Raw genomic sequence first — 26,730 nt, forward strand, 5'->3', positions numbered from 1 at the left:
AAGATACATAATTGTATACACATTTATTTGTTTGACTTTGGGTCATTTCTAGAGGCCTTCACCTGGCTCTACATTCAGGATTCACCTCTGGTGATGATTTCGGGACCATGTGGAGTGACTAGGGACCATATGCGGGGCTGGGGATGGAACCTGGGTCCACATGCAGATACGTTATTAATTCACTGTAGCATCTCTTTAGGCCTAGATATTATGCATTTTAAAATATTTTTTTAAATTAGATCACTGTGAATTACAAAGTTACGAAGAGATTTATGCTTGCTTTTCAGGTGTATGTTGTTCCAAACCAATCCCTTCACCAGAGCTCACCTCCCTTCACCAATGTCCGCAATATCCCTCCTGTCCCCCAGCCTACCTCTCTGGCAGCCACTTTCCCCCTCCTCGTTGTCCTAATGTTTCCTTCATTAACTTGTCCCCCTCATGTGTCCCCTAGTCCCAAGTTTCCTACTAAAGCCCAGTTCTGCTCTTCATTTCTATTGCCATTGAGCATTTGATATTACCCTATAATGTTTCCTTATATCCCATATATGAGAGATCATTCTGAGACTCTTCCTCTCTCTCTGGTTGATTTCAAGGGACCGCATATTTTCATTATCCACTGGTCTCTGAAAATTATATAGGTAGTCCTTGGGTAAAATGGGTCTTTGAAAGGAGCAAAAAATTACCAGCCTGTCTTTAGTTTGTCTTTAGCAAAGACTAAGTGACCATCATGGTCAGTTCTTGATTGCCTTTGTTCTTGCTAGGGGATCACATTGAGCACCTCAGAGGAGATCAGCACCCGCACATCCAGTCTAGTATCATTTTTCTATTTAGTAATATATCCTCCTACCCTTATTTGGTAGTATTTAGTCTGGTTTTATTTTCAGAAGGTAAATTTTATTTTTTTTTGCTTTTTTGGGTCACACCCGGTGATGCTCAGGGGTTACTCCTGGCTCATGCACTCAGGAATTGCTCCTGGCGGCACTCGGGGGACCATATGGGACGCTGGGAATTGAACCTGGGTTGGCCACATTGGCTGCATGCAAGGCAAACGCCCTACCCACTGTGCTATCGCTCCAGTCCCTCAGAAGGTAAATTTTTAAATGCTTGCATAAGGTGTGTCAATATGATTGCTGATGTGAAGAGAAGAGTACACGATTTCTAGGTGGCTTCCTTATAAACTCAGAGGCTGAGCTCTTAGTTCTTCCTCACTAATTGGAGGACAAATGTATTGCTGACCTAGCTTTGACGATTCAGTTAGACCACATAATAGGGGAAGCTAGTGCAAAGAGTAGAAGGATCTCAGGGCCTTTTAAGACCTCCTGGATGAGAGCTACTCTGTCAGCATGGACTAATCACCTTGGGTCAAGAATTTGAAAGAGAAATAAATCTATATTCTGTGATCTCTCTGTTGCATTGTCTTAACCTGTAATACATATCCATATATATCCATCTATCTATCTATCTAACTATCTATCTATCTATCTACACACAGTTAATTCTTTTGAGATAATTTATGAGAGAATTGTAAAATCTATAAAGAATTGTTGAATGATATAGTCTTCTGAGTGTGTAAATGTTCTATATAGAGAAAACTAATAATCTGCATTAAAGTGATATAAAAAGTATTAACCCAAATTTTACTTATGATTCTTAGAACATTGCAAGATTGGTAGAGTCTGAAGGTCTTCAATATGAATACTAATTATAAATCTTTAATAACCCATTATGAAATCCTGAAGTTGCATTTTCAAAATAAACTCCCAAATCAGTCTAGTTTCATTGTAATTTATCTTCATACGAAAGAGGGACACAGCATATTATAAATAACTTCTGCAAAATTTCTCGTTGTTTGGAAACTGACTGCAGTATTTTTTTAAGTATGTACTATAGTTTCTTTTTAATATTTTATGTTAAAATTAAATAAATAAGTTTCATTTTTTATTTCTTACTTTTTTCAATTATTAAAATGACTAATGTTTAAAATATTACATGAATAAGTCAATTATAAAAACACAAAGAATCATTCTCAAAGTGTAGATTTTAAGTTTACCTGCTCCAATGACTCTCTCAATGCGAATTCTTGAGGGATCAATTTCTTTTGCAAATTCATGAACTGCTAGGGATGGGTCTTCATAAGTATCTGGATCTATGTAAGTTTTAATTCCTGGAAAACGCACTGCAACAACAACAAAAAGTTATTTCATTGGAGACTACATTAGCAAGTATAGAACTAGCGAATATTTAAAATGAAGAGTTGAATGCTACAGTACTCAGACATTTTATCCCAAATTTGATTTTTTCTCTTCTCTCTGCCTCTACACTGTTTTTCTCTAAACACAATGCATGTAGTGCAGAGTGAAAAATGAACAGTTCCGATTTAAAATTTCTGTTTACACATTTAACTTATTCATATCTTTTTAAAATGTAACTTTGTTATCTTTCTTCTATTTCCTTGGCTAATTCAGGTTATTTTCGTGGTTTCTTGCTGAGGCCATCTGGTTTGGTTTATGCTAACCCACTAGTTGGGAAACATAATAAATACCTCAGGAGAATTCTTTCTCTCTTCATTTTGTACTAAATGCCCAGTAGTGAATCCTAAGGCCCCTTGGTCTTAGTTATATGCCCTGTTGTCTCCATCCAGATTTCTGTATGTTTACAGTCTTTGCAGCACAGCCTATGCCTGCGATGGGCTTTGTATGCTCTCTCTACCCTGCTAGAACAATGAGCCTCAATTTACTGTTTAAAACTTGAGATTTGCTAAAAACGTATGCTCTATCCCTACCCTGTGTCTTGTGAGTCAGGTGAATGAGGGTGGAACATTTTGATGCAGATTAAAACCAATACATAAGAAATTCAGTGAGTTTTAGCAATCCCTCCAGATCATTCCTTTAGTTTATAATATTCCCAGTCAAAGTCTTTCCTTCTCTTGGGGTGGTATAGATGCCAAAGATCCTTATTCCTTCTGCTGAACTTGAAACAGAAGACTAAATAGTTAAACACCTTGCTCCATGTATTATCTTTATACTGTGGTTAATTAGAGAACTTCCCTTTCTTGTTAATTCAGTGTCTGACTACAGAGAAACCATCTTGACAAGGTAGTTTGCCATTTGGAGGTGGAGGTGGAGGTGGGTGTTGGGGAGAAGAGGGTGGCAATTATCAAACCAACTATAGTGGTAATTATAGCTTGCTTTGGAAGAGATCGTTCAAATGAATGTAACCTTGTAGTCAGTTCAAGGATTTCATACATATTCTAAGAGTTAAAGAGCTGATTTTCTTTTTCAGTGTTAATGAATTGTAAATTGATTTGTAATATGTTTAAATGACAGTCCCTACCAGAAGGAATAAGAATTTCTTAATATTTCTATGCCAAATACTCAATTAAATAAAACCAATTCAAGTACTGGAGCCATTGTGAGTGGTAAATAACTAGACACACAACTTGTATTTTTAGTGTATTCACTCTGTCATATTTCCCAGCAAGTAGAGTTAGGAAAAAAGTATTTTATTTTAATGGGAAGGAGGTGTAATTTCTACCAACACACCTAGAAGCAAAAATGGAAAGTCTTAATACTAGCAGACTGAAGTGACATCAACTCAGTGGATATAAGTCAAAAAGAACTCTTGACATGTTGGGATAATATAATGTAAGAATTACTGCTCTACTTACAATGTCCATTCTGCATGTGATTTCTCCTCTTCTCTTCTGATTTCATTTTTGCCTTTATGTACCATTGGCACCTTTAGAAAAGGCAAAGAGTCTTTTATTTTTGGAAATATATTTGATGAGAACCCCAACTATTCATTTAACCCACAGTAAAGTTCTTACCACAGAGACAATATTTTATAAAGTGAAAGTTGTTCAAAGATATTTTTTATTCACTTCTCAAAATTAGACTCAGATAAAAATAAAATACTCAAGGGAATTGATTGATTCATGTGATATTGATGCATTGAGAGTGGTAGGGCAAAGTGCCAGGTGGACTAATTAATTTAATTGGTCACTTGAAAACTTTTCTGAAAAAGTATCTAATCAAAGTAGAGAACGATATGACTGGGGGTAGGAGAACAGGGGCAGATAAAAGGAATCCTACCGCAAGGCAAGATTCTCTTGGACCCTTCATCTAGCCCAGACAGACAGCAGGAGTTCAAGGACCTCACCCAGGCACATGGCGCCCTGGTCAGAAAATAAAAAAGTCATGGCAACAGAGAGTGACTGGGTACATCAGGTCACAGAGCAGCAAGCCCCAGTTAGAGGACTAGTGACAGGGTTCTAGCTGAAAATTTCAGACTAAGAAAGTATACAGTTGATAGAGAATAGCTTAGGGATAAGACCAGGTCATTACACTGGAGATGAGGAGATGAGGAATATGACTTAGATGGTCATACATTGAGCTGGACATCAAGGCATAGTATGAGTGACATCACTCATGGGTAAAACGAGAGGCCTGGACAGTGGGACCCATCCACTGGACCCATCTACTTGTCTGGGTCCCTCCAGCTTAAGATGTTTCATCTTTACTTCTTAAGCTACTGAGATCTTAATGCAAATCTTTCATATAATTCTCAAAGATCCATGAGTTTAGGGGAAAAACCACTTATGCATAATCTACATGAATCCAAGGAAATATTTTATGATCAGCTACAATATACAGTCTTTTAATAGTCAAAATTGGGGAAAAGCGTTAAAAGCTAAAAATTTAAAAAAAAGTTTGAATTAGGACCTAAGAAATTTCACTGTCATTTTTAGTGGCATTCAAAAAGACTTTTAAATATTATGTATCAGAAATTCAGTAAAGGCATGTTCAGTTCTGTGTTGGGATATTCATGCTTCAAAGAATAGAGGTAGGCATTTATATCCCATGATTTCAATATGAATAAACTCATTAACAACCATATCATTTGACAGCTCATAAAATTGCTTATTCCACATGATTAAAACAAAATATATTTGTGGTGCACAATCCAATTTCTCAAGGTGAATTTTGCCTCAAATCTAATGGGAAATGGAGCATTTATTTAGGACTGATTTAGAGTCCTCACAGGATAATTTCCAATGGATGCACCCCTACCAAAGTGCGTAAGAGATACTTAAAAATGATCTTTTTAATTTTATATAATTAAAGTGGAATTGTATGTAGAATGCTAAAACAGCTTCTGGTGTCATATAAATTTTAAACATGAAGATTAGCACTTGAAATGATTTAGCTCAAATTTGTCTTCATCATTAAATTCTTTCTTAAAGGGGAATGCAAATTCTACTTCAGGGATCCTAATTAAAGGTACCACTTGATTTTATCTCTCAATTTCATTAGGTAAACTTATTTAGGATACAATGACTCCAATTTTTATGTTTATTATATTTGTGTTAAGATAAAGATTTTTGTTGTCTTAGTAAAACATTTTTATATGTGGATATGTCATACGTAAATCACACTCTGCTGAGGAAATAAATCCATAACTCTTATTCTAAAAATACCTATAATATACATATAAACTAGAAAATTGCTACGTTTTAATTCATTATTAAATAAAATTTATTTTAATCACCTACCACTATAAATTTAGAGGTATCCACTTAATTTGGAATAAATGACCTCCCTCTTTAAATACAATTATCCTCAGGACAGCATCAACAACTTTTGTAAAGAAACTTTCAAATTAGAAAATAAAAATCCTTCTGAATCAAATTAGTCATCATACCTAGATAGTCCCATTTTAGTTAGTACAATGTGTATCTTTTAGAGTTAAGATCACATTATAGATTCTTTTAGGACTTTAACAATTAAATAAGTAGGGGTGGGGATGTTCCACTCTTGTTGTCTCTAAGTTATTTGCAAATTCAAGATAAAAAATTCTGAGGGGTGGAGGAGAGTCACTCCCAGCAGTGTTTAGGTCAGCGTGCAGTGACAGCCATCAAACCCAAGGCATCTGCGTACAAAGCGTGCACAGGAGCTTATTGACTCATTTCCCCAACTCCAAAAGAGGAATTTTTAAGATAAATCTGAACGTTTCTAAATTCACAACACATGGGCAGCGCTTTACGTCATAAATGATAATGAATGAGTTTATTCCTCTACTTAACATTTTCTTAGCAACATTTACAGAGCTTCTCACAATCCATAACTGTTATTTTTCCTTTAACTCAAGCAAATTGCTAGTGTTTTGTGGTATGTTACATAAAAATGCCCTTTTCCTCCTCTTTTTTCCTTCTTTTCTCCTTACTGGTACCTTTAACCTCTGCCTCAAATAATTTTTCTCCATTTCCACTTTCCTAAATGTTGTTGTCTTCTAATCCCACATCTCTTAAAAAAGGAAATGGGATTAGAATTTTAACCCTTCTTAAAATTAATAAAAAATTAAGCTCATGTCTCTAACAGATAAAGAGTGCTGCTTTGCTTTCTTCCCCGATCATATTTAAAATGCCAACAATAGTACTGAAAATTTTGTTTTCAACCTAATACCTAGATGGTTTAGTGACTCCAGAATTTTTTTTCTGCCCATTCTAATAAATGGTTGCCTCAGCACTGTACTGAGGCCAAGGGGCAAGAAATCAAAATTGCTGCACAACAGTGTCTAATGGTGGGGTGAATGAGGAAGCCTTCCTCTTTCCTGACGCGCTGCTGTAAGCAGCTCGGTTCTAGCCGGTTCTAGCCGGTTCCATTCTACTTATTTATTTATTTATTTATTTACTTACTTACTTACTTACTTACTTACTTACTTTGCTTTATGAATCACAGCCTGCGATACATAGGGGTTACTCCTGACTTTGCACTCAGGAATTACTCCTGGCGGTGTTGTGGGGACCATTTGGGATGCTAGGAATCAAACCCCAGTAGGCCACGTGCAAGGCAAACGCCCTATCCGCTGTATTATCAATCCAGCCCATCCATTCTACATTTTAAACATTCCAAAAGTTCCTGGGCGCTCTGTAAAATTGGGGAAGTTTACAGTTTCCCCAAGACCATAAATTCTGACAGAGACCTTACCCTCACAGGAGACTAGAAGGCAGTACCTGTGCATAAGTGAAACATACAAAGGTCCTAAGTAAAGGTCCTAACTAAACAGACAGTCCCCATCAATTAATGAGATATTATTTTAAAACAAATGGGAATCCTCTGACACTGTTAGATAAGAAACATAAAGACCCAGTTTTCCTATGAAAATGTCCACCCAAGAATGGGCACTGGTGGAGGGATGGGTATTCGATTATTGTATAACTGAAACCTAAGCACAAAAATTTGTAAATCTACAACTGTACTTCATGGTGTTTCACTAATTTTAAAATCTAAATAAAAAAATTAAAAAAATAAAATGAACTTAGATTAAAATGGCAAAAAAAACGTCCATCCAAAACTGAATCATACTTAACCTATACTAAGTTTCTCCCAGCTAGGCAAAGTGCTTTCTTTTCTTTCTTTTTTTTCTCTCTCTTTTTTTTTCTGCAGGGGTGTGGGGGGTAGGCGTTGAGAAAGACTTGGTAACCAGTAATGCCCAGGGGTCACTTCTGGTGGTGTTTGGGGGACCACCTGGGAAACTGGGGACTGAACTCAGGTCATCTACGTGCTAGGCAAGTGCCCTAAACCCTGTACTATCTCCCTGGCTCCTGGGGGAACGTTTCTCCTCTACTTTCAAATAAACTTCTATTTCCAACTCTGAGTTTGAGCATTTTTTATTACTGAATGTTTTCAAAATAAAAATAAGAAAACATGCACAAACACAGACACCCACAATTATTTTGCCTGCATCAACACATGTTATGCCCACATACTTATTTTTTTAGGATTAATTTATCATTCTTTCCTGCTTATTGTCAAATGTTCCTCCCCCTTGTTACTATATCTAGTATTCTAGTAATTAATCAGTTTTGCAAAGCAGGAGATTCTGACCAAAGTGCTACTAAAACAGCATCAGTGTTATGTCTATTTTTAACTCAAAATTTTATGTAACCAAAAAAAATTGTCAACATGACCCTTTCCAATTAATTTCATAAGGAGTTAGCATTTCAATTCAAGCACATTAGAATATTCATTTGCTTCTTTGTTTTTTTTTTGATAAATTCTGTAAGAGCTGGTTTGTTACCACTAAATCCATTACACCTTTAACATGTGGCGATTACTTTTTGTCAGGGACTGGTGCTTCGTAAGTGCATTCTAAATATATGTCAATTTATTGACCTACATCTTTAGTTGACTGTCAAAATTATAGATAAATATTTTTCATATGTGCACATTCCTGTAATATTTTATAAATTTTAATAAACTATTAAATATAGGTAGTTTTAAAAATGAATAAAACAACTGGGGTTTACAGTTCACTGAGTTATTGCCCCTGAAGGTAACTATTTGTTATTTTTGCTCATTATCATATATCATGATTTTCCAGTAGTGATGAAATATTTTAGCTGGAGTCAGCATGAATGGGCATTGCTTGGGCATTCTTATTGCTGTTTTAAATCATAACACTGGCATTTTGCAGTATGTGTGTGTTTAGATTATCAAGAATATACTCCAGTTATTCTTCTGTGCTCCTATCAATAACCTGAAGGAATAATTTTCATATATAATATTTAAAACTATGATAATAATGTATATCCAGAATAAAATAGGAAAGTCACTTAAAGAATTCATACATATTTTTCACTCATTTCTCTGTTTTGAAAATACTGGGTTCACAGTAACAATTCAATATATTTAGAAACGTACAATTTTAATACACTGTCATCCCAAATCTGCATGAAAATAGCAATGCATGGAAAAAGGTGAAGCATTTTACCACCTAACAAGATTTTAAAGCTAGGTTTTTCTTCTATGTTATTTATTTTTACTTTAAATCTCTAAATTATTAAAAAATAGAAACACTTAGATGAATAAAACTAATTACATGATACTAATGTAGATACTTTCAATATTTAGTGAATAAAAACAAATGCTGATATAGCACTACATCCCTAAAGAACTTTTAAGTAAGTTCTTCAGTTATCCCAAGAATAGTTTCGTTTATAGTGTAATTTAACCTAGTTAATGGAAAAATCTCAGAACTAACTCATTTAATAGGAGTTTATCATTCATAGCTTCCTGTGTGTTTTTCTAATCAGCTCCTTGGTTGCTTCATTGTAAAGAAGCAGCTGAGAGAGAATTGGCCATCTTTCCACCCTGACCCCTATCTCTGAGGCATGTGTTATTACATTTAAAGACATTTGAATACAGAGTGAAATGGTCATTTGAAGATGTTGGAAAGAATCTTATACACTTCAGTTACCTCCCAGTGATTAAGAAGAACAAAGTAAGGATGACGAGGAGAGTGAATCCCCCAACAGCTGCCGTAGCTATCACGAGAATCTGTCCCTGTTCTGCTGCCATGTCAGAAGCTGAAACACAAATACAATATTGAAATTTCCCTTGGTGACATTTCACTACTAACATTATTATACAACTTAGTATATACATGAGAGTATGATAATGGAGATAATTTTTCCATACTTTCCTTTTGTCTCATATGTAGGATGTGAACTCACCAGAGAGCTAAAGAAGTGAATGTAACGTAGAATTAAAACTTATCTGCTTAAAAAACACTCAATAAAGCAAATGGATTTTTATAGTTCCCTGAATTTTTAGGTTAAGAGTGTGATGCCCACAATGCTATACTATACAGCTAGGAAAAATGAAGTTATAAAATTTGCTTATAAATGGATGGACATGGAGAGTATCATGCCTAGAGTCAGAGTCAAGAAACAGACATAGAGTGACTGCACTAATTTGTGGGATATGAAAAACACAGTATGAAACTATTACCCAAGGACAATAGAAATGAGGGACAGGAGGATGGGATCACAGTTGGAAGATTGTCACAAATGGGGAGGTGGGTAGGGTAGTTAGGAGAGAGAGGGCACCAATAAGAAAATCACAGAAATAATCACTCTTGAAATAACTGATTGGTGAGTATATGTAAAGGGATATATGTGAAACATTTACATTACTTGTACTTCAAACCATAATGATCAAAAGGAGAGAGACAGAAAGAGAGAGAGCGAATGAGAGCGAGAGTGAGAATGAGAGTATGTGCACGAGAGAGAGAGAGAGAGAGAGAGAGAGAGAGAGAGAGAGGTAAAGAGAGGGAAGGAGAGAGAAGAAAAGTGCCTGCCTTAGAGGCAGATTGGGAGTGGGAAGGTGGAAGGAGAAACTGGGGACATTGGTGGTGGGAAATGTACACTTATGAAGGGACAGTGTTGGAACATTGTATGATTGAAACACAATCATGGACAACTTTGTAACTCTGTGTCTCTTGCAATGAGTAATTTGACAACGTAAAAATTTGCATTGCCTAAGATCCAATTATCAATAGTTTTGCAAATCATGGTTCTTTAATTAAATAAAAATATTTACAAAATGAATATGAGACCCTGAGAATGGTCTACAGAACTGACCTTGGAGAGTGGTGCATGTACTTACTTGGGGAGGGAACTAGGCTTAGGGAGAGCGAGCTGTGTGGGGGCACTCTGGAGGAGGGTAGGGTATTAACCATAAAATCCCACAGTAATATTATTGGAAAGCATGGTGCTTAAAATAAATAAATAAGTAGAAATTAAAAATGTATTGCTGTATTAAAACAGCAGATGGGCTCAAAAATTTTGCTAATATAATTTCATTTTCTTAGATACTTTGGTCAAAGTTTTACACACATTTTCTTGTCTGTTTCCACAGAGTGGGTTGTTTTTATATTACTACTGTGTAAATCACTTTAAGATTGACTTTATTAGAGTACATTACACCCAAAATAAAAGCCTACATGACCTATGACTACAATGTATCCTATCATTCACAAAATCAAATCTAAAAACTATATAGGCTACATGTTTCACTAACCTTCTAGCAACTTTCAAAATACATTAACTTATTAAGATTTCTTGTTCTCTTTATTACTAAAATATTAATAAGATGGAATTTATATTGGATGTACTACAATTAATTGCTTAATACTAGAAAGAAACCAATTCTTCTTAAAAAGAAAGAACTTGTCTGAGCTAGAGTTTCCTTTTTTATTTGATAAGAAATATAGAGAAAATATAGAAAGAACAAAGAGCGAGAGGGGGGAAAAGGAAAGAGGGGAAAAGGGAGAGGGAAAGAAGAGGAAGGAGTAAAAGAGAAAAAGGGAAAGCGAAAGAATGATATGGAGAAGAAAGAAAGTAGGAAATAACTGAAGGTAGTAAGGAAAGTGGAAAGGAAAGAAGAAGGAAGGGTGGAAGGATGGAAGGAAGGAAGGAAGGAAGGAAGGAAGGAAGGAAGGAAGGAAGGAAGGAAGGGAAGGAAGAAGGAAGAAAGGAGAGTAGGAAGGAAAGAAGGAAAGAAGGAAGGAAGGAAAAAGATATTCTTGTCATAATAAAAGCAATATAGACATGGAGGCAGCATTACACATTCCTTAAGTATGCTCAGGTTTACCTAGACACACTCACCTCAAAGAAAGAACTAAATAAAACTAGACAGCTCAGGATTGAAAATCAACCAATCTCTTACATTTTTAACTATTCACCAAAGTTCTTTTTAATTGTACTAAGTAAAACTTGGCTGACATCTAGCCTTAACTTACACAGCACACCTTAATGTGAAGGATGCTTCCATTTCTTTTTGTATACATACCCTCATCATCCCCAGGTAATTCAAACTATGATTCAAGGACTTCTTGGATCTGTGTATTCTGGTCTGTTATCCTGGGATCCATCTTTGTTCCAGCTACATGAGATCACTCTCAAGGATTATTTCGTTGTTTAACACCTGCCTCTGATGACTACCTTCCCGGGACATATGTTGCATTAATGATTAAGTTGATGAGGATATCTAAACTTTTAAATTAGTCAGACTCTAGCATTTTGTAAACTTGAAGAGAATTGGTTTTCACTTTGATTTTTCTAAGAATCTATTTTTTTTAAAAAAACAGTTTAGGTAACATGTTTTAAAGTTTATGGAACTAATGGACAAAGTTACAGCACATCCCAACATCAAAGAGCCTGGGACTTGCAACCATTGTCCTTATGTGTAATCTCTTACTATCAAAGTCTATTGATTATAACATATATAAGGAGTAAATTGAATCAAAGACAGAATATAACGGGAAAATTAGAAAGCTGTTCTACCTCAGTGAGTTATTAAACTTCAATGCTCTAAATATTTCCACAGAAGTGATTTATTTCTGGGAATCTGAATATACTACATTAAAAATTTTATCCAGAGTAATAGCTATCTCATAAAAGTTTACAGAGAATCTCAGAATCATAAAAACTGTTGAGTCAGCAATAAACCAATCAGCATTAAAGAGACCTTAAAAGAGATCTAAATGTAAATAAAAATAAGTGACATGTTCAATTCTTTGCAATAAAGTTATTAAAACTTGAAATTATATTTTAAGTACTATGATTTAATCAAGATGTTTTTAAGCATTTAATTAGTTGAGTGCTAGTTCATAATCTGTGTTAAATAGTAGTGTCAAATCCTATAAATAACACAGTGAAGATTATTTATTAGGTCCTCACAGAATTCTCTCATTTCTGTCCCCTCCCCACACACCTTATTTAAACATCATGGTTTGCAAAGTTGTTCATGATTTGTTACAGGCATACAATATTCTAATTCTAATCCCACCTCCACTGTCACCTACTGTCCATCATTGTCCCAATTTTCTCAACCACTCCTTAAGCTTGACCCTGTAGCACATCCACAGTAATTTATTTTGTATTACTTATTATGAATAAATGGCTTTAGGAATTTAGAATAAATGGCTAAAGGAATGGTCAAAATATATTTCCTTAGAAGAAAATTAGTAAAAATTGTTGTACCTCACCATAGGGACATTAAGTCTTAACTAGGGAATTGGTTTTAATTTAAGCCTTCGGTGTTCATGATTTTGTTCAGAGATTGGTTGGCTTACACATTACATCCCATCCCATCTGCAATGCTATGACTGGATTGTCAGTGTTAAAAAGTTTGGAGATGTTGCTCCAGAAAATCCAGAATTTTTAACTGGGAAGTCCAGCTGTGGTAAATTTTTAACTGGGCTGTGTCCAAGAAATTTTTGCAGCTAGTTGATTTTTTGTTTTTGAGATTTATTTGTAAGTCTCTGGAACAAGGCTGGTAGATTGAGGTTACATATGGTAGAGTGGTAAGGATGGGAGGAGGTAGCTTATCCCTACATGGAGAAGTCCTAGAGCTTTCAACCACTGTGGCCCATGAACCTGAGTTTTTTTCTGGGCAGGTTTAGTTCTCCGTAAATCTCAGCCTTGAGGTGATGGAGTCTGGCTGGAGGCATGGCTGTGGTTTCGGGGTATGGGGTCCAGTGCCTGCCCAGGAACTGGTCCACTCGCTCTGAGAATGCCTTGGATATCTCAGCAGTGAACAGGTATCTGAGAAACTTTTGCAGCTCATTGATCTCTTTCAAGATTTAATTATGAAAATCTGGAACAAGCTTGTAGGCGAGCTTACAGTTGGCAGAGGTGGTTTGTGGGCATGATTACCAGGGCTTCTGGAAGTACAGGGAAGGGGGTACCTGAGAAGGCTGGAGTTTTCACCCACAGGGACCTGTATACCTGAGTTTTTTGGCAGGTTTGAATTCTCTCTTTTTTTTAGCATGATGCCATCAGGAAAATCATTTTGTGCTCTAAAAAATTCACATTTTCTTATCAATGAATATTACTGAATAACATAATTCCTGGCAGTATTTCCTGGCCCTCGATGAGCAAATCGATGAACAATGAGATGACAAGTGAAAAGTGACAACATAATTTAAAAAAAAAACAGGTATTATCAAAAATAACATTAACTTTTTTTACACAGGGTCACCCAAGTGATATTCAGGGGGCTAGGAGTCACTCTACATGATACTTTGCCACCAAGACCAGTGATTTAGTGCTGAGGCCAGAGGATGAGGTGCTGCTCCTGACTTGCAGTGCTGGAAACCACATGAGCCACTTCAGTGGTGCATGAGAGATGCTCTTGGGGCTATGTGGTACCAGAAAAGAACCAGGTTGGATGTATTATCTACCTGCCTTATAAATTCTCTGCCCAATATTTACTTGTTAAAATTTAAAAATAAATTAAAGCATTATTATAACAGGGACTGCTTATTTATAAAATATAATATAGATCAAGAATTTTAAACCTGAAACATATCTTTTCTTAACGGCTAAGTAACAAGAAATTTATTTATTGATACATGCTTCCAAGTTAAGATGAAGTAGATTTTGTAAATAGATACCTTCTGAAAATAAAATTACCTTGATATAGAAAACTGTGCTGTTTGACTTAAATTGTGTGCTGTCACATTTTCTTATCACTGAATAATAGTAAGTAACTAGCAAACTACTATTTATACTCTCTTTTTTAAACTTAAAATCACATATTTCAATAAATTTATTTAATCCCATCAAAAGACACAAAAACTTACATTGATCAAAAAGCTAAACCAAACCTTCTGCTCTTTACTTTTATTATTATTACTTGATTATTTTATTTTTTTTTTATCACAGTCAGCTCTGCTCATGACTTACTCCTGGTTCTGCACTTAGGAATTATTTTTGTCATACTCAGGAGAAAAAATCTGGTTTTCTAGGCACTGGCCAGGGTCAGAGGCATGGAAAGGAAAGCACTCTCCCCACTATAATAATATCTCTCCCTCCCCCATCTCCTATTTATAATATACTAATGTAAACTGTCATGATCAAAACAGGATCAAAGAAAAAGGCTGGGGAACAACCATGTAAGCAAACTGTAGTCTATAAAAGGCTGGGGTGGTCTTATTGCCACCAGACAAAAAAGACTTCTGACTATAAAAGGTAATAAAAGACAGAGGCTGACATTATATCATGATCAAAGGATTTGTATACCAAGAATACTTAATACTCATTAGTATATTTGCACTAAATGTAAGAACATCAAAATATGTAAAATAACTACTAAAAGGCTTGGAGGAAAATATCAATAATAATATATTATATCTATGTTTTAGAAAATATCATTAATCAGAGTATATCAATAATAATCCTATAGTAATGGGAGATTAAGTATTATATTCTCAATATTTAGCTAGGCCTACCAGACAGAAAAGTATATCAAATAGTGGTTTAAAGGAAGAAATAGAATAGCAATACTCCTACATTAAAAAAAGGAAGAAATAGAAGATATTAGCTTAAAAACATTTATAAGGGTCACCATCTCCAAAACTTGAGTACATATTCTTGGTGCCCATGGACAGATTTTTAGGATAGACCACATGGAGACCAACAAAAAAGTCTCTATAAAATTGAGAAAATTGAAAGCATATCAAGTATTCTCTCAGATCACAGTGTAAATAACAAAACTCAGGTGCTGAGAAAACTTCAAACAGCAGAAAGCAGGACAACATGCAACGGGATAACAACTTGGTCAAAGAAGTCAAAGAATAAATAAAGAATAAATAAGAATAAATAAAGAGATTCTTGTGCATTATTCTCATTATTGAGAATAAGGACATGAGTCAACCAAAAAGTATGCTGCATTGGGTAAGTTCATAGTAATACAGGAGGTGTTCCTCTGGAAACAAGTTCAGGCATGGATAAATAACCTAATCCCACACCTCTAGAAACTAGAAAATGGGGTGGAGTGATAGTACAGTAGGTAGGGCCTTGTATGCGGCCGACCAGGGTTTCAATACCTGGATTATCACAAGCTGCTGTGAGCACTGCCAGGAGTGATTCTTGAGTGAAGAGTCATTAGTAAACCCTAAACACTACTGGGTATGCCCCCAAAGGGCTAGATAAAATAATAACAAAGGGGGCTTATGGTAAGTAGAAGTTCAATGGTACAGTTTTTAATAAACCTAACACTGGAACAAGGGCTATAACGATAGTAGGGCACAATTCCCATCAAAATACCCAAAGAACTCTTCAAGGACATAGACAAAATATTTCTAAAATTTGTATTAAAACCATAAACCTCCCAGAACAGCCAAAACTATTCTGAGCAAAAAGAAAATGGGAGACATTGAAGTCCCAGATGTTAAAATATACTGTATAACTATGGTAATCAAAACTATATGGTACTAGAATAAAGAGAGCCAATGTTCTTGGGCTAATGGAACAGTATGAATATATAGATACAAAACCTAAAACATCAGACAGTGATTTTTATCACAAAGGGCTAGGTGCATAAAGTGAAGCAAGGTAAACCACCCATTAAATGGTGCTGGAAAAACTTGTCAGAATCATGCAAAAAATGAAACTAGACTCCTATCTCATGCCATATACAAAAATTAATTGAAATGATTAAATGCTTTGGTTAGTAGACTTATAGCTATAAAATATACTGAGAACAAAACGTAGGCAGAACATCCTATGATATCATCTCAGAGGTGTTTTCAATGAGTCAATACACTGGCAAAGAAAACAGAAGCAGAAATAAACAAATGGGACTACATAAAACATATACGCTTCTGCACTGTGAAACAAATGAGGCCTAAAATAAATCAATGACCTTAGATTTGGAGAAAATATTTGCAGTCGGTAAACAGATTAATATCAGTCTCATCATTTGATCACTTGACATAAGTTAGTCATCGATTTGTTTGAATGGGTGCCAGTAATGTCTCCATCTGTCTCTGTCATGTGCTAGTGTAGTCCAATGGCATCTGCTCGCTCCAGGAACACTAAGAGACTCAAACCATTCATACAGTGTCATAATGAAGAAGTCCAACCATCTTGTAGGTGGGCGGCCATGTGTCCTTTTTTACGTCCCGTGGAATCCAGTCAGTAATGGCTCTAGTCCAGCAGTTGTCTCCAAGTCACATTATGTGTCCAATCCATCTGATTTTCGACGCCTTGGCAAACGAGAGAGCGTTCCTGATTCTTGATCATCAACAGTTTGGAACTCCAGTTTCCTCCTCTTACTTGACCGAAGCGTGATACTCCAAGCATAGCTCTTTAGATTTCTCTTTGAGAGACCCGAATAGCGTTCTTATCCTGATTTTGTAGGGCCCAGGTCTCTGATGTGTATGTTAGCGCAGGAAAAAAGGTGGAGTTGAAGAGATGTGCCCAGAGCCAGAGGTTCTTTGTCCTCTTAGCTATTTCTTCAACGTTCCTGAAGATGTTCCCAGCTGCTCTCTTCCTCCTGAGCAACTCAGGTGCCAGATCATTCGTCATGTTGACTTCTAAACCTAGGTACACATAACTGCTGCATTAGGAGATGTTCATTTTCTTAGAGGGAATGGAATGTCAGGAATGAGTCCAATTCTCATAAACATTGTCTCAGTGAGATTCAGCTGCAGTCAGAACTTTCCACACTCATGGTAGAAGTCGGCCAGCATTTGTGCCATTTGGCTAATGTTTGGTGTTATTAGAACAATGTCATCAGCGAAGCAGAGTCGCTGTCTATCTTCACTGCCGACTGTCTATCTTCACTCCCATTCCTTTCCATTCTAGTTGTCACAAGACATTCTTTTTTTCTTAATATTTTTTTTATTAGTGAAACACAATAAGGTACAGTTGTAGATTTACAATTTTTGTGCTTGGGTTTCGATTATACAATGATCAGATACCCATCCCTCCACCAGTGCCCATTTTCCACCACCATGGATAATATCCCCCCCACCCCCATGCCCCCATCCCCCCCTGCTTCTGTGGCAGGGCAATCCCCTGTGTTCTCTCTCTCCTTTTGGGTGTTGTGGTCTGCAAAAGAGGCATTGAGTGGCAAACATGTTCAGTCCATAGTCTACTTTCGACATGCATCTCCCCTCCTGGGAGGATCCTCCAAACACCCTTTATTTGGTGCTCCCTTCTCTATCTGAGCTGCCCTTTCCTCTAGAATGCCTGGCTGGCCACTAAGCTATGGAGTAATCCTCCTGGTGCTGATCTCAGCTATTCTTCTGTATTAATCTCATATTTTGTTACTTTATATCCCCCAAATGAATGCAAGCTTTCTATGTCTATCCCTCTGTTTCTGACTCATTTCGCTTAGCATGATACTTTCCATGTTGTACCACTTGTATGTAAATTTCATGACTTCATCTTTTCTAACAGCTACATAGTACTCCATTGTGTAGATGGACCAAAGTTTCTTTAACCAGTCATCTGTTCTTGGGCATTCAGGTTTCTTCCAGTTTCTGGCTATTGTAAAGAAGGCTGCAATGAACAAACAAGTGCAGATGTCACTTCGACTATACATTTTTGCCTCTCTGGGATATATTCCCAGGAGTGGTATTGCTGGGTCAAATGGGAGCTCAATTTCTAATTTTTTGAGAATCGTCCATACTGTTTTCCAGAAGGGCTGAACCAGTGGACATTCCCACCAACCGTGAAGGAGTGTCCCTTTCTCACCACATCCGCGCCAGCATCGGTTGTTTTGTTCTTCTGAATGTGGGCCAGTCTCTGAGGTGTGATATGGTATCTCATTATGGTTTTGATCTGCATCTCCCTGATGACTAATGATGTAGAGCATTTTCTCATGTGCTTTTTTGCCATTCACATTTCTTCTTTGAGAAAGTTTCTGTTCATTTCATTGCCCCATTTTTGGATGGGGTTGGATGTTTTCTTCTTGTGGAGTTCAAACAGTATTTTGTATATCCTGGATATCAACCCATTGTCAGATGTGTATGCGGCAAATATCCTTTCCCATTTTGTACACTGTCTTTGTATTTTGGTCATTGTTTCTTTGGAGGTGCAGAAGCTTCTTAGTTTAAGATAGTCCCATTTATCTATCTCTGTTTTCACTTGCTCGGCCAGTGGCTTGGCATCTTTGAAGATACCATTAGCTTCAATGTCATGAAGGGTTTTGCCAACTTTGTCTTCAATGTACCTTATGGTTTCTGGTCTGATGTTGAGGTCTTTAATCCATTTTGATCTTACTTTTGTACATGGTGTTAGGCAGAGTTCTGAGCCCATTTTTTTGCATGTAGCCGTCCAGTGATGCCAGCACAATTTGTTAAAGAGGCTTTCCTTACTCCACTTCACATTACTTGCACCTTTATCAAAGATTAGATGATCATATGATTGAGGGGAGATGTCAGTGTATTCAACCCTGTTCCATTGGTCTGCAGTTCTGCCTTTGTTCCAGTACCATGCTGTTTTAATTATTACTGCTTTGTAGTACAGTTTGAAGTTCGGGAGGTTGATTCCTCCCATTTTCTTTTTCCCAAGAATTGCTTTAGCTATTCGTGGGGGCTTATTGTTCCATATAAATTTCAGGAGTGTTTGCTCCATTTCTTTGAAGAATGTCATGGGTATCCTTATAGGGATTGCATTGAATTTATACAATGCTTTCGGTAGTATTGCCATTTTGACAATGTTAAGCCTCCCGACCCATGAGCAGGGGATATCTTTCCATTTCCTCATGTCCTCTTTTATTTCCTGAAGTAGCGTTTTGTAGTTTTCTTTGTACAGGTCCTTTACTTCCTTAGTTAAGCTGATTCCTAGGTACTTGATTTTCTGGGGCACAATTGTGAACGGGATTGTTTTTTTCATGTTGCTTTCTTCTCTCTCACTGTTTGCGTATAGGAAAGCCTTGGACTTTTGGGTATTGATTTTATAACCTGCAACTTTACTATACGAGTCTATTGTTTCTAGGAGTTTTTTGGTGGAGGTTATTGGGTTCTCAAGGTACAGTATCACATCATCTGCGAATAGTGAGAGCTTGATTTCTTCCTTTCCTAACTGAATGCCCTTAATATCTTTTTCTTGCCTAATCGCTATTGCAAGTACTTCCAGTACTATATTGAACAGCAGTGGAGAGAGTGGGCATCCTTGTCTCGTTCCTGATCTTAGAGGGAAGGCTCTCAGTTTTTCCCCATTGAGGATGATGCTTGCTGTAGGCTTGTGGTAGATGGCTTTAATTATGTTGAGGAAGGTCCCCTCTATACCCATTTTGGCTAGGGTTTTCATCATAAAGGGGTGCTGGATCTTGTCAAATGCTTTCTCTGCATCTATTGATATAATCATAAGCTTTTTATCTTTTCTTTTGTTTATATGATGGATTATGTTGATTGATTTCCGAATGTTAAATCATCCTTCCATCCCTGGTATGAATCCTACTTGGTCATGGTGTATGATCTTTTTGATGAGTAGTTGGATTCTATTTGCTCATAGTTTGTTGAGGATCTTTGCATCTGTGTTCATCAGGGATATCGGTCTGTAATTCTCTTTCTTTGTGGTATCTCTGTCTGCTTTTGGTATCTGTGTGATATTTGCTTCCTAGAAACTGTTCAGAAGTGTTTTTGATATTTCAATTTCGTGGAAAAGTTTAAAGAGGATTGGGAGTAAGTCTTCTTTAAAGATTTGGAAGGATTCACTAGTGAATCCATCCGGGCCAGGACTTTTGTGCTTGGGGAGACTTTTTATTACCATTTCAATTTCCTTGATGGTGATAGGTCTGTTCAGGTATTCCAGGTCTTCTTGGTTCAGCCTTGGGACTCTGTAGGAGTCTAGGAATTTATCCATTTCCTCGAGGTTTTGATGTTCCATGGCATAAAGCTTCTCAAAGTACTCCCTGAGAATCCTTTGAATTTCTGTAGTTTCTGTTGTAATGACCCCCTTTTCATTTCTGATTCGGTTTATTAGGGTTTTCTCTCTCCCTTTCTTTGTGAGTTTTGTTAGAGGCTTATCAATCTTGTTAATTTTCTCAAAGAACCAGCTTTTGGTTTCATTGATCTTTCGGATTGTTTTTTGGGTTTCCATCTCGTTAATCTCTGCTCTGAGTTTTATTATTTCCTTTCTCCTGTTCGGGTTGTGCTCCTTTTTTTGGTCCTTCTCCAAGCTCTTAAGCTGTGAGGTTAGGTTACTTATGTGTGCTCGCTCCTCCTTCCTGAGGAATGCTTGTAGAGCTATAAACTTTCCTCTTAAGACAGCTTTTGTTGTGTCCCATAAGTTTTGGTATCTCGTGTTCTCATTTTCATTCGTTTCTAGGAATCTTTTGATTTCCTCTTTGATTTCCTGTCTAATCTACTTGTTGTTCAATAGCGCACTGTTTAATTTCCAGGTGTTTGATTTAGTTTTCTGTTTTTGTGTGTGATTTACTTCTAATTTCAGCACATTATGGTCTGAGAAGATTGTTGATACAATCTCTATCAACAATTAATCTCTTCTTAATTTTATGGAGGTATGTTTTGTGGCTCAGCATGTGGTCTATCTTGGAGAATGTTCCATGTATGCTTGAGAAGAATGTGTATTCAGCTTTTTGTGGATGAGGTGTCCTGTATATATCTATTAAGTCCCTTTATTCCATTGTTTCCCTCAGATGAAGTATGTCCTTGATAAGCTTGTGTTTGCTTGATCTATCAAGAGGTGATAAAGCGGTGTTGAAGTCTCCCACTAGTATTGTGTTGCTATTGATGCCTTTTTCCAAATCTATGAGTAGTTGTTTTAAGTACTTTGCTGGTCTCTCATTAGGTGCATATACATTTATTATTGTAAGTTCTTCCTGTTGTACAGATCCTTTGATCACTAAGAAATGGCCTTCACTGTCTCTTATGACCTTCTTCACTCTGAAATCGATGTGGTCTGATATTAGGATGGCTACCCCAGCTTTTTTATAGGAGCTGTTTGCCTATAGGATTGTTTTCCAGCCTTTGACTCTGAGTCTGTGTTTGCTTTGACTATTGAGATGTGTTTCTTGCAGGCAGCAGAATGTTGGGTTCAATTTTCTAATCCATCCTGCCACTCTATGTCTTTTAATTGGTGCGTTTAGCCCATTGACATTGAGAGAGATTATTGTTATGGGATTTTGTCCCATTGTTCTGTTGAAATTTGGTGTATTTGAGGGGCCTTTCTTGCCTTAAAGTAGCCCATTTAGTTGTTCTTGTAACCATGGTTTTGAGTCTATGAAGTTCCTGAGCTGTTGTTTGTCTGTGAAACTGTGTGTTGTTCTTTCTATTATGAATGAGAGTCTCGCTGGGTAAAGTATTTTTGGAGAGGCATTTATTTCATTGAGTTTTTTCACTATGTCCCACCACTGTTTTCGGGACCTGAGGGTTTCATCAGAAAAATCAGCTGTGAATTTTAAGGATGCTCCTTTGTAAGAGATTTCTTTCTTCGATCTTGCTGCTTTCAGAATTTTGTCTCTGTCTAAGGTTTGGTCATTTTGATCAGAATGTGTCTTGGGGTATTTTTATTCGGATTTCTTCTAGCTGATACCCTTTGGGCCTCCTGAATGTGGTCACAAGTTTTCTTCAGCTCTGGAAACGTTGTAGCAATGATGTCTTTGACAGTTTCTTCTTCATCAAGGTTTTCTTCCTGTGCCTCTGGGACTCCAATAATTCTTATGTCACCCCTCTTGGCTTCATCACAATCTTCTCGCCATCTGTTCCCGAATTGTGAGTCTCTTTTCCATTTTCTGCTCTTTTCTGGAGAGTCTCTGAACTTCATCTTCAAGCTCACTGATTCTGTTCTCAGCAGCTCTTACTCTGCTGCTGAGGCCTTCCACTGAGTTTTTCAATTTGCCTAAGAGATTTTTCAGGTCTGACATTTCCGATTGCATTTTCCTCATTTCTGCCTTCAAATCCTCTTGTCTTCTATTGGCGTTGCTTTCCATTGTTTCTTTTAGTTCCCTAAGCATCCTAAGTAACTCCCTTCTGAATTCCTTGTCAGAGAGGTTGTCTAACACTACAGTACTGTTGGTGTCATCTGGGCTAGACTCTTCAATAAGAAAGTTTGGTGGGCTTTTGCGTTGCTTTACCATTCACAAGACATTCTTGAAGGTGGCACTGAAGAGTTTCGTTGAAATGACATCACCTGCCAAACCCCTCTCTTGACGTTGATGATCACTTGCTTGTAGAATGATGATATCCTGGTGGTGAATCTGTAATACAGATCATGGAAGATCCTGATGTATTGAGTTTTAATGCCCTATTTAGCTAGGGCTTCAATGACCGCTTCAGTCTCAACAGAATCAAAGGCCTTCTTTAAATCAATGAACGTTAGACAGAGTGGCATCTTGAACTCTGGAGAAACCTCAATGAGCTTGGTTATTGTGTGAATATCGTCAATTGTGCTGAATCCTTTTTGGAACCCAGCTTGCTTGCATGATTGTCCTTCATCTAGTGTTCTGCCAATGCTAGTCAGGATGACTTGAGTGAACAGCGTGTAGACGATGGGCAACAGGCAGATCAAGCAATAGTTGCCAATGTCGTGGATGATTCCCTTCTTGTACAGTAAGTAATGCAGTTGTGCTAGTTTTCCATTAGCGTGGAATCTTGCATTCAGACAGGTAATGTGTGAAGAGCCGAGACAGTGTATTGATGAGTACTGATGGCAGATTCTTCAGGTGTTCGGGTCTGACCTTGTCTGGGCCGGTTGCTGTTCCCTTCTTTACCAATGAAATGTCATGTTGGATTTCGGAAGGGAGAATGTTGGGAAAGACATATCCATCCTGCGTAATTTGGTATGTGGGCAGGAGGACATGATTATCAAAGAGATCCGAGTAGAAGTCATGGATAATCTTCTCTATTGCCCTTCTGGAAGATATGATAGATCCATCAGGATGTCAGAGGGAAATCATCTTGGTTTTGTAGTTGGCAAAGGACAGGGAGGTGTTGCAAATGCTTTTCTTGGCTTCTGTTGCATCGGCCAGCACTGCTGCTTTTCTCTCTTTGAAGTCTTCCTTGATCGCTTCTCTGCACTGCTTTGCGAGCTCGGATGTTCGCTTCTGGTTGCCTGAGGCTCACGCCCAGCCATTTTGGCGAATGAGCTCAAGAGTTTTTGAAGACAGGCATCTTTTTGTGGCTTTCTCTCCCTTGACATTCTCACACAATCATAGAGGTGCTGAACCAGTCAATCATATTCATCAATGTCATTAATGACGGTATCTTCCCATATTGCCTCAATAGTGCCAGAGTTCCCCATTGATGGTTGTTCTTTGGAGTTCTCTTCTTAAACTTTGCAGCCCTTTCTCCCTGCTCTGTGAAGTAGAATTTTGCACAAAGGAGATGGTGATCCGATCTAGTTTGGAATTTGGGGACAACAGCAATATTGGTCAGGCAAAACCATCAATTGAATATGATGTGGTCAATTTCATTGTGGAACTGTCCACCGGGAAACTCCCATGTCCAACGTTTAGATTCAGCCTTCTGGAACTCTGAGTTACCATGGGTGGTCTTGGTTGACATGATGACTTGGTCGATATCAGGCTCATGTGTGATATATATATATATATATATATATATATATATATATATATATAGTGCTCACATAGCTCAACAATAACAAATTGAATAGGGGCCAGAGAGACTTGTAAGGCACTTCCCTTCCATGTTTTAGCCCCAGGGTTTGATTCCCAGCACTCTATATTGTCCCATGAGCCTGCCAGCAGTGATCCCTGAGAGCAGAGCTAGGAGTGAGTCTAGAGCACATCTGGGTGTGACTCCAAAGAAAAACAAACAAATGGACAAACAAAAACAATCCATTAAGCAATGAAAAAAAGAGTATATATAGACAATTCCTCAAAGAAGACAAAAAGACGGATTGTGATCAGTGACTTCAACACTTAGTATTGAGGAAACAAATGTCAATACAATATCACCAAACACCAATTCTTACAACTTGTTTATTATTAAACAGTCTAGAAACACTAAGTGCTGGTGGGAACAATATTTGATATGATACAAAAAGGGAACTCTTATTCATTAAGGGGGTGTCAGGGCTACAGTCAGCCTTTATGGAAATGACTTTGAGACCTGTCAATAAATATAAGTTTAGAGTTTATATATCCTCAATATTTTCATTCCTGGACATCTACCTCAAGAATATTAAGACAGTAATTTGAAAGGATCTATGCACAGCTATATCCACAGCAGCATTTTTTTTTACCATCACCAATACCTGAAAACAACCCAAGTCACCAACGATGAGTAGATAAAGATCTTGGGGTAAACAAGTCTAGCTTCATATCCTTACAAGATGCACGTTAGGGTTGACAATTTGAGCTTAAAAATCAAAATGCTTTGAAACTAAAAATATATTGTTTTGTATATACACAAGGAACACTACTCAGCTATGAGAAAACATGACATTTTGCAGTTTACTATGATTTGTATGAAATTAGAGGGTCACACTCAAAGGAGTCAGAAGGGAAAAAACCCCAAATACCAAATTATTTTGTTCACATGCAAAGTATTGCAAGGGATTAGATGACAATCCTTAGTGGAAATAAATTCTGAGGTAATTTTCAGCAGGATTGCAAAATAAAGATGCAAGGGGACAGGAGAGAGAAGAGATCTTGAGATGATGGTGGATGCATATATACTGATACTCTGCTGGTGAGGTAATATAGAATCCATTGTAAGAATAAACAATAATGATGATTCTACTGTAAACCACAACATCTCAATAAAAATAATACTATACAATTTTAAACAAAATAATGAAAGTAAATATTTTAATAAGTCAGACGGATAGATTAAATTTAGCAATGTGTGTTCAAGGTAAAATCTTACTTATTAATTCCATGAAATTTCACTGAGCATCTATTACAGGCAGTCATGAGGCAGACACTGGTGATGAACTAATGATCAAAAAAGACAATTACTGAGTCACTGAATTTACAGTTCAGAGTGTGGTGGAATATAGATTACAAGCAAATAATTTAAGTATAATTGTAATTTTATAACTGTATTAAAGTGTGGGGGTGGAGCGATAGCACAGCGGTACGGTGTTTGCCTTGTTCACAGCCAACCTGGCCTAGCGGGTTTCAATTCCTCTGCCCCTCTCAGAGAGCCTGGCAAGCTATCAGGAGTATCTCACCCGCACGGCAAAGCCTGGCAAGCTCCCCGCAACGTATTCAATATGCCAAACAAAGTAACAACAAGTCTCAAAATGGAGACGTTACTGGGCCTGCTCCAGCAAATCAATGAACAATGGGAGGACAGTGTGGATTAAAGTGTGACTGTAGGGTGTTCCTGCAGAGAATGAGCAGCTACTGGCTGTGAGTCAGCAGAGTATGAGTTTAAAAATATAATGTATTGGAAGAAGGAGAAGAAAAAATAAGAAAGAGTAATTAATATGATTACTTGGTTAAAATTCCCAAGGACTTATTTAATTTAAGCAGGAAAAAAAATAAGCAGAAAAAAAAACCAAAAACAAACTGAAAACCTCCACAAAAACCTGTCTAATAAATTTCATAATAATGCAGTACAATTACAAATTTCTCTGATGTAAAAACTTATCTACAGTAGCACTTTTTCTGAATTAATTTCAAATTACTGTTGTTAGAGAAAAATGTATCTAATTTACTCATGAGTAACATCAAGGAGAGTAAAACTGCCCTTAAAAAGGAGCACAATAAATCCATGGTAAAAAGGAAATGTATTGGTAACGGGTTGAATAGAAATTCTCTTTCACTTAATGGAGTGAGGTTGTAGTCTTAGAAAAGAATAAGTGTATTAAAATGATATATTTCTGTCAATGGTTTGGAAAGGAGTACACTTCCTTAAGAGGAAGCAATTATCTGAGAAGAGCTGCAAGACTGGTACTGAGCAGGGATTTAGCACCTCACCTATTCTAGGGATAAATCTAGATGCTGTTATTAAGTGAGGTTTGCTTTAGTTGTTTCTATTTAAGGAGAAAGAAAAGTGTTTTTCACTTGGGATCCAGATACTTTAAAAATAATACATTTTATATCTCGTGAAAAGTATGAAAAAGGCAATTTGGCTGTTTCCAACCTAAGAATTTTCTATAGATACATATAATTTTGTCTCTGTAATCAAGATTATTCTAGTTTATACTTACATTTC

General features: G+C 36.9%; 1 protein-coding gene across 1 annotated transcript in view; it reads right to left on the bottom strand.

Moving 5' to 3' along the window:
- The window catches only part of EPHA6 (EPH receptor A6), a 984,716-nt gene that overhangs the window by 310,839 nt on the left and 647,147 nt on the right, over positions 1 to 26,730 (bottom strand). The window contains 3 exon segments of the mRNA XM_056138519.1: positions 2,051 to 2,176; positions 3,668 to 3,738; positions 9,259 to 9,367. Of these exon segments, the coding sequence (XP_055994494.1) occupies positions 2,051 to 2,176; positions 3,668 to 3,738; positions 9,259 to 9,367 (306 nt within the window).

The sequence above is a fragment of the Sorex fumeus genome, unplaced genomic scaffold, assembly GCF_029834395.1.
Source record: "Sorex fumeus unplaced genomic scaffold, SorFum_2.1 ptg000129l, whole genome shotgun sequence".
Classification (NCBI taxonomy): domain Eukaryota; kingdom Metazoa; phylum Chordata; class Mammalia; order Eulipotyphla; family Soricidae; genus Sorex; species Sorex fumeus.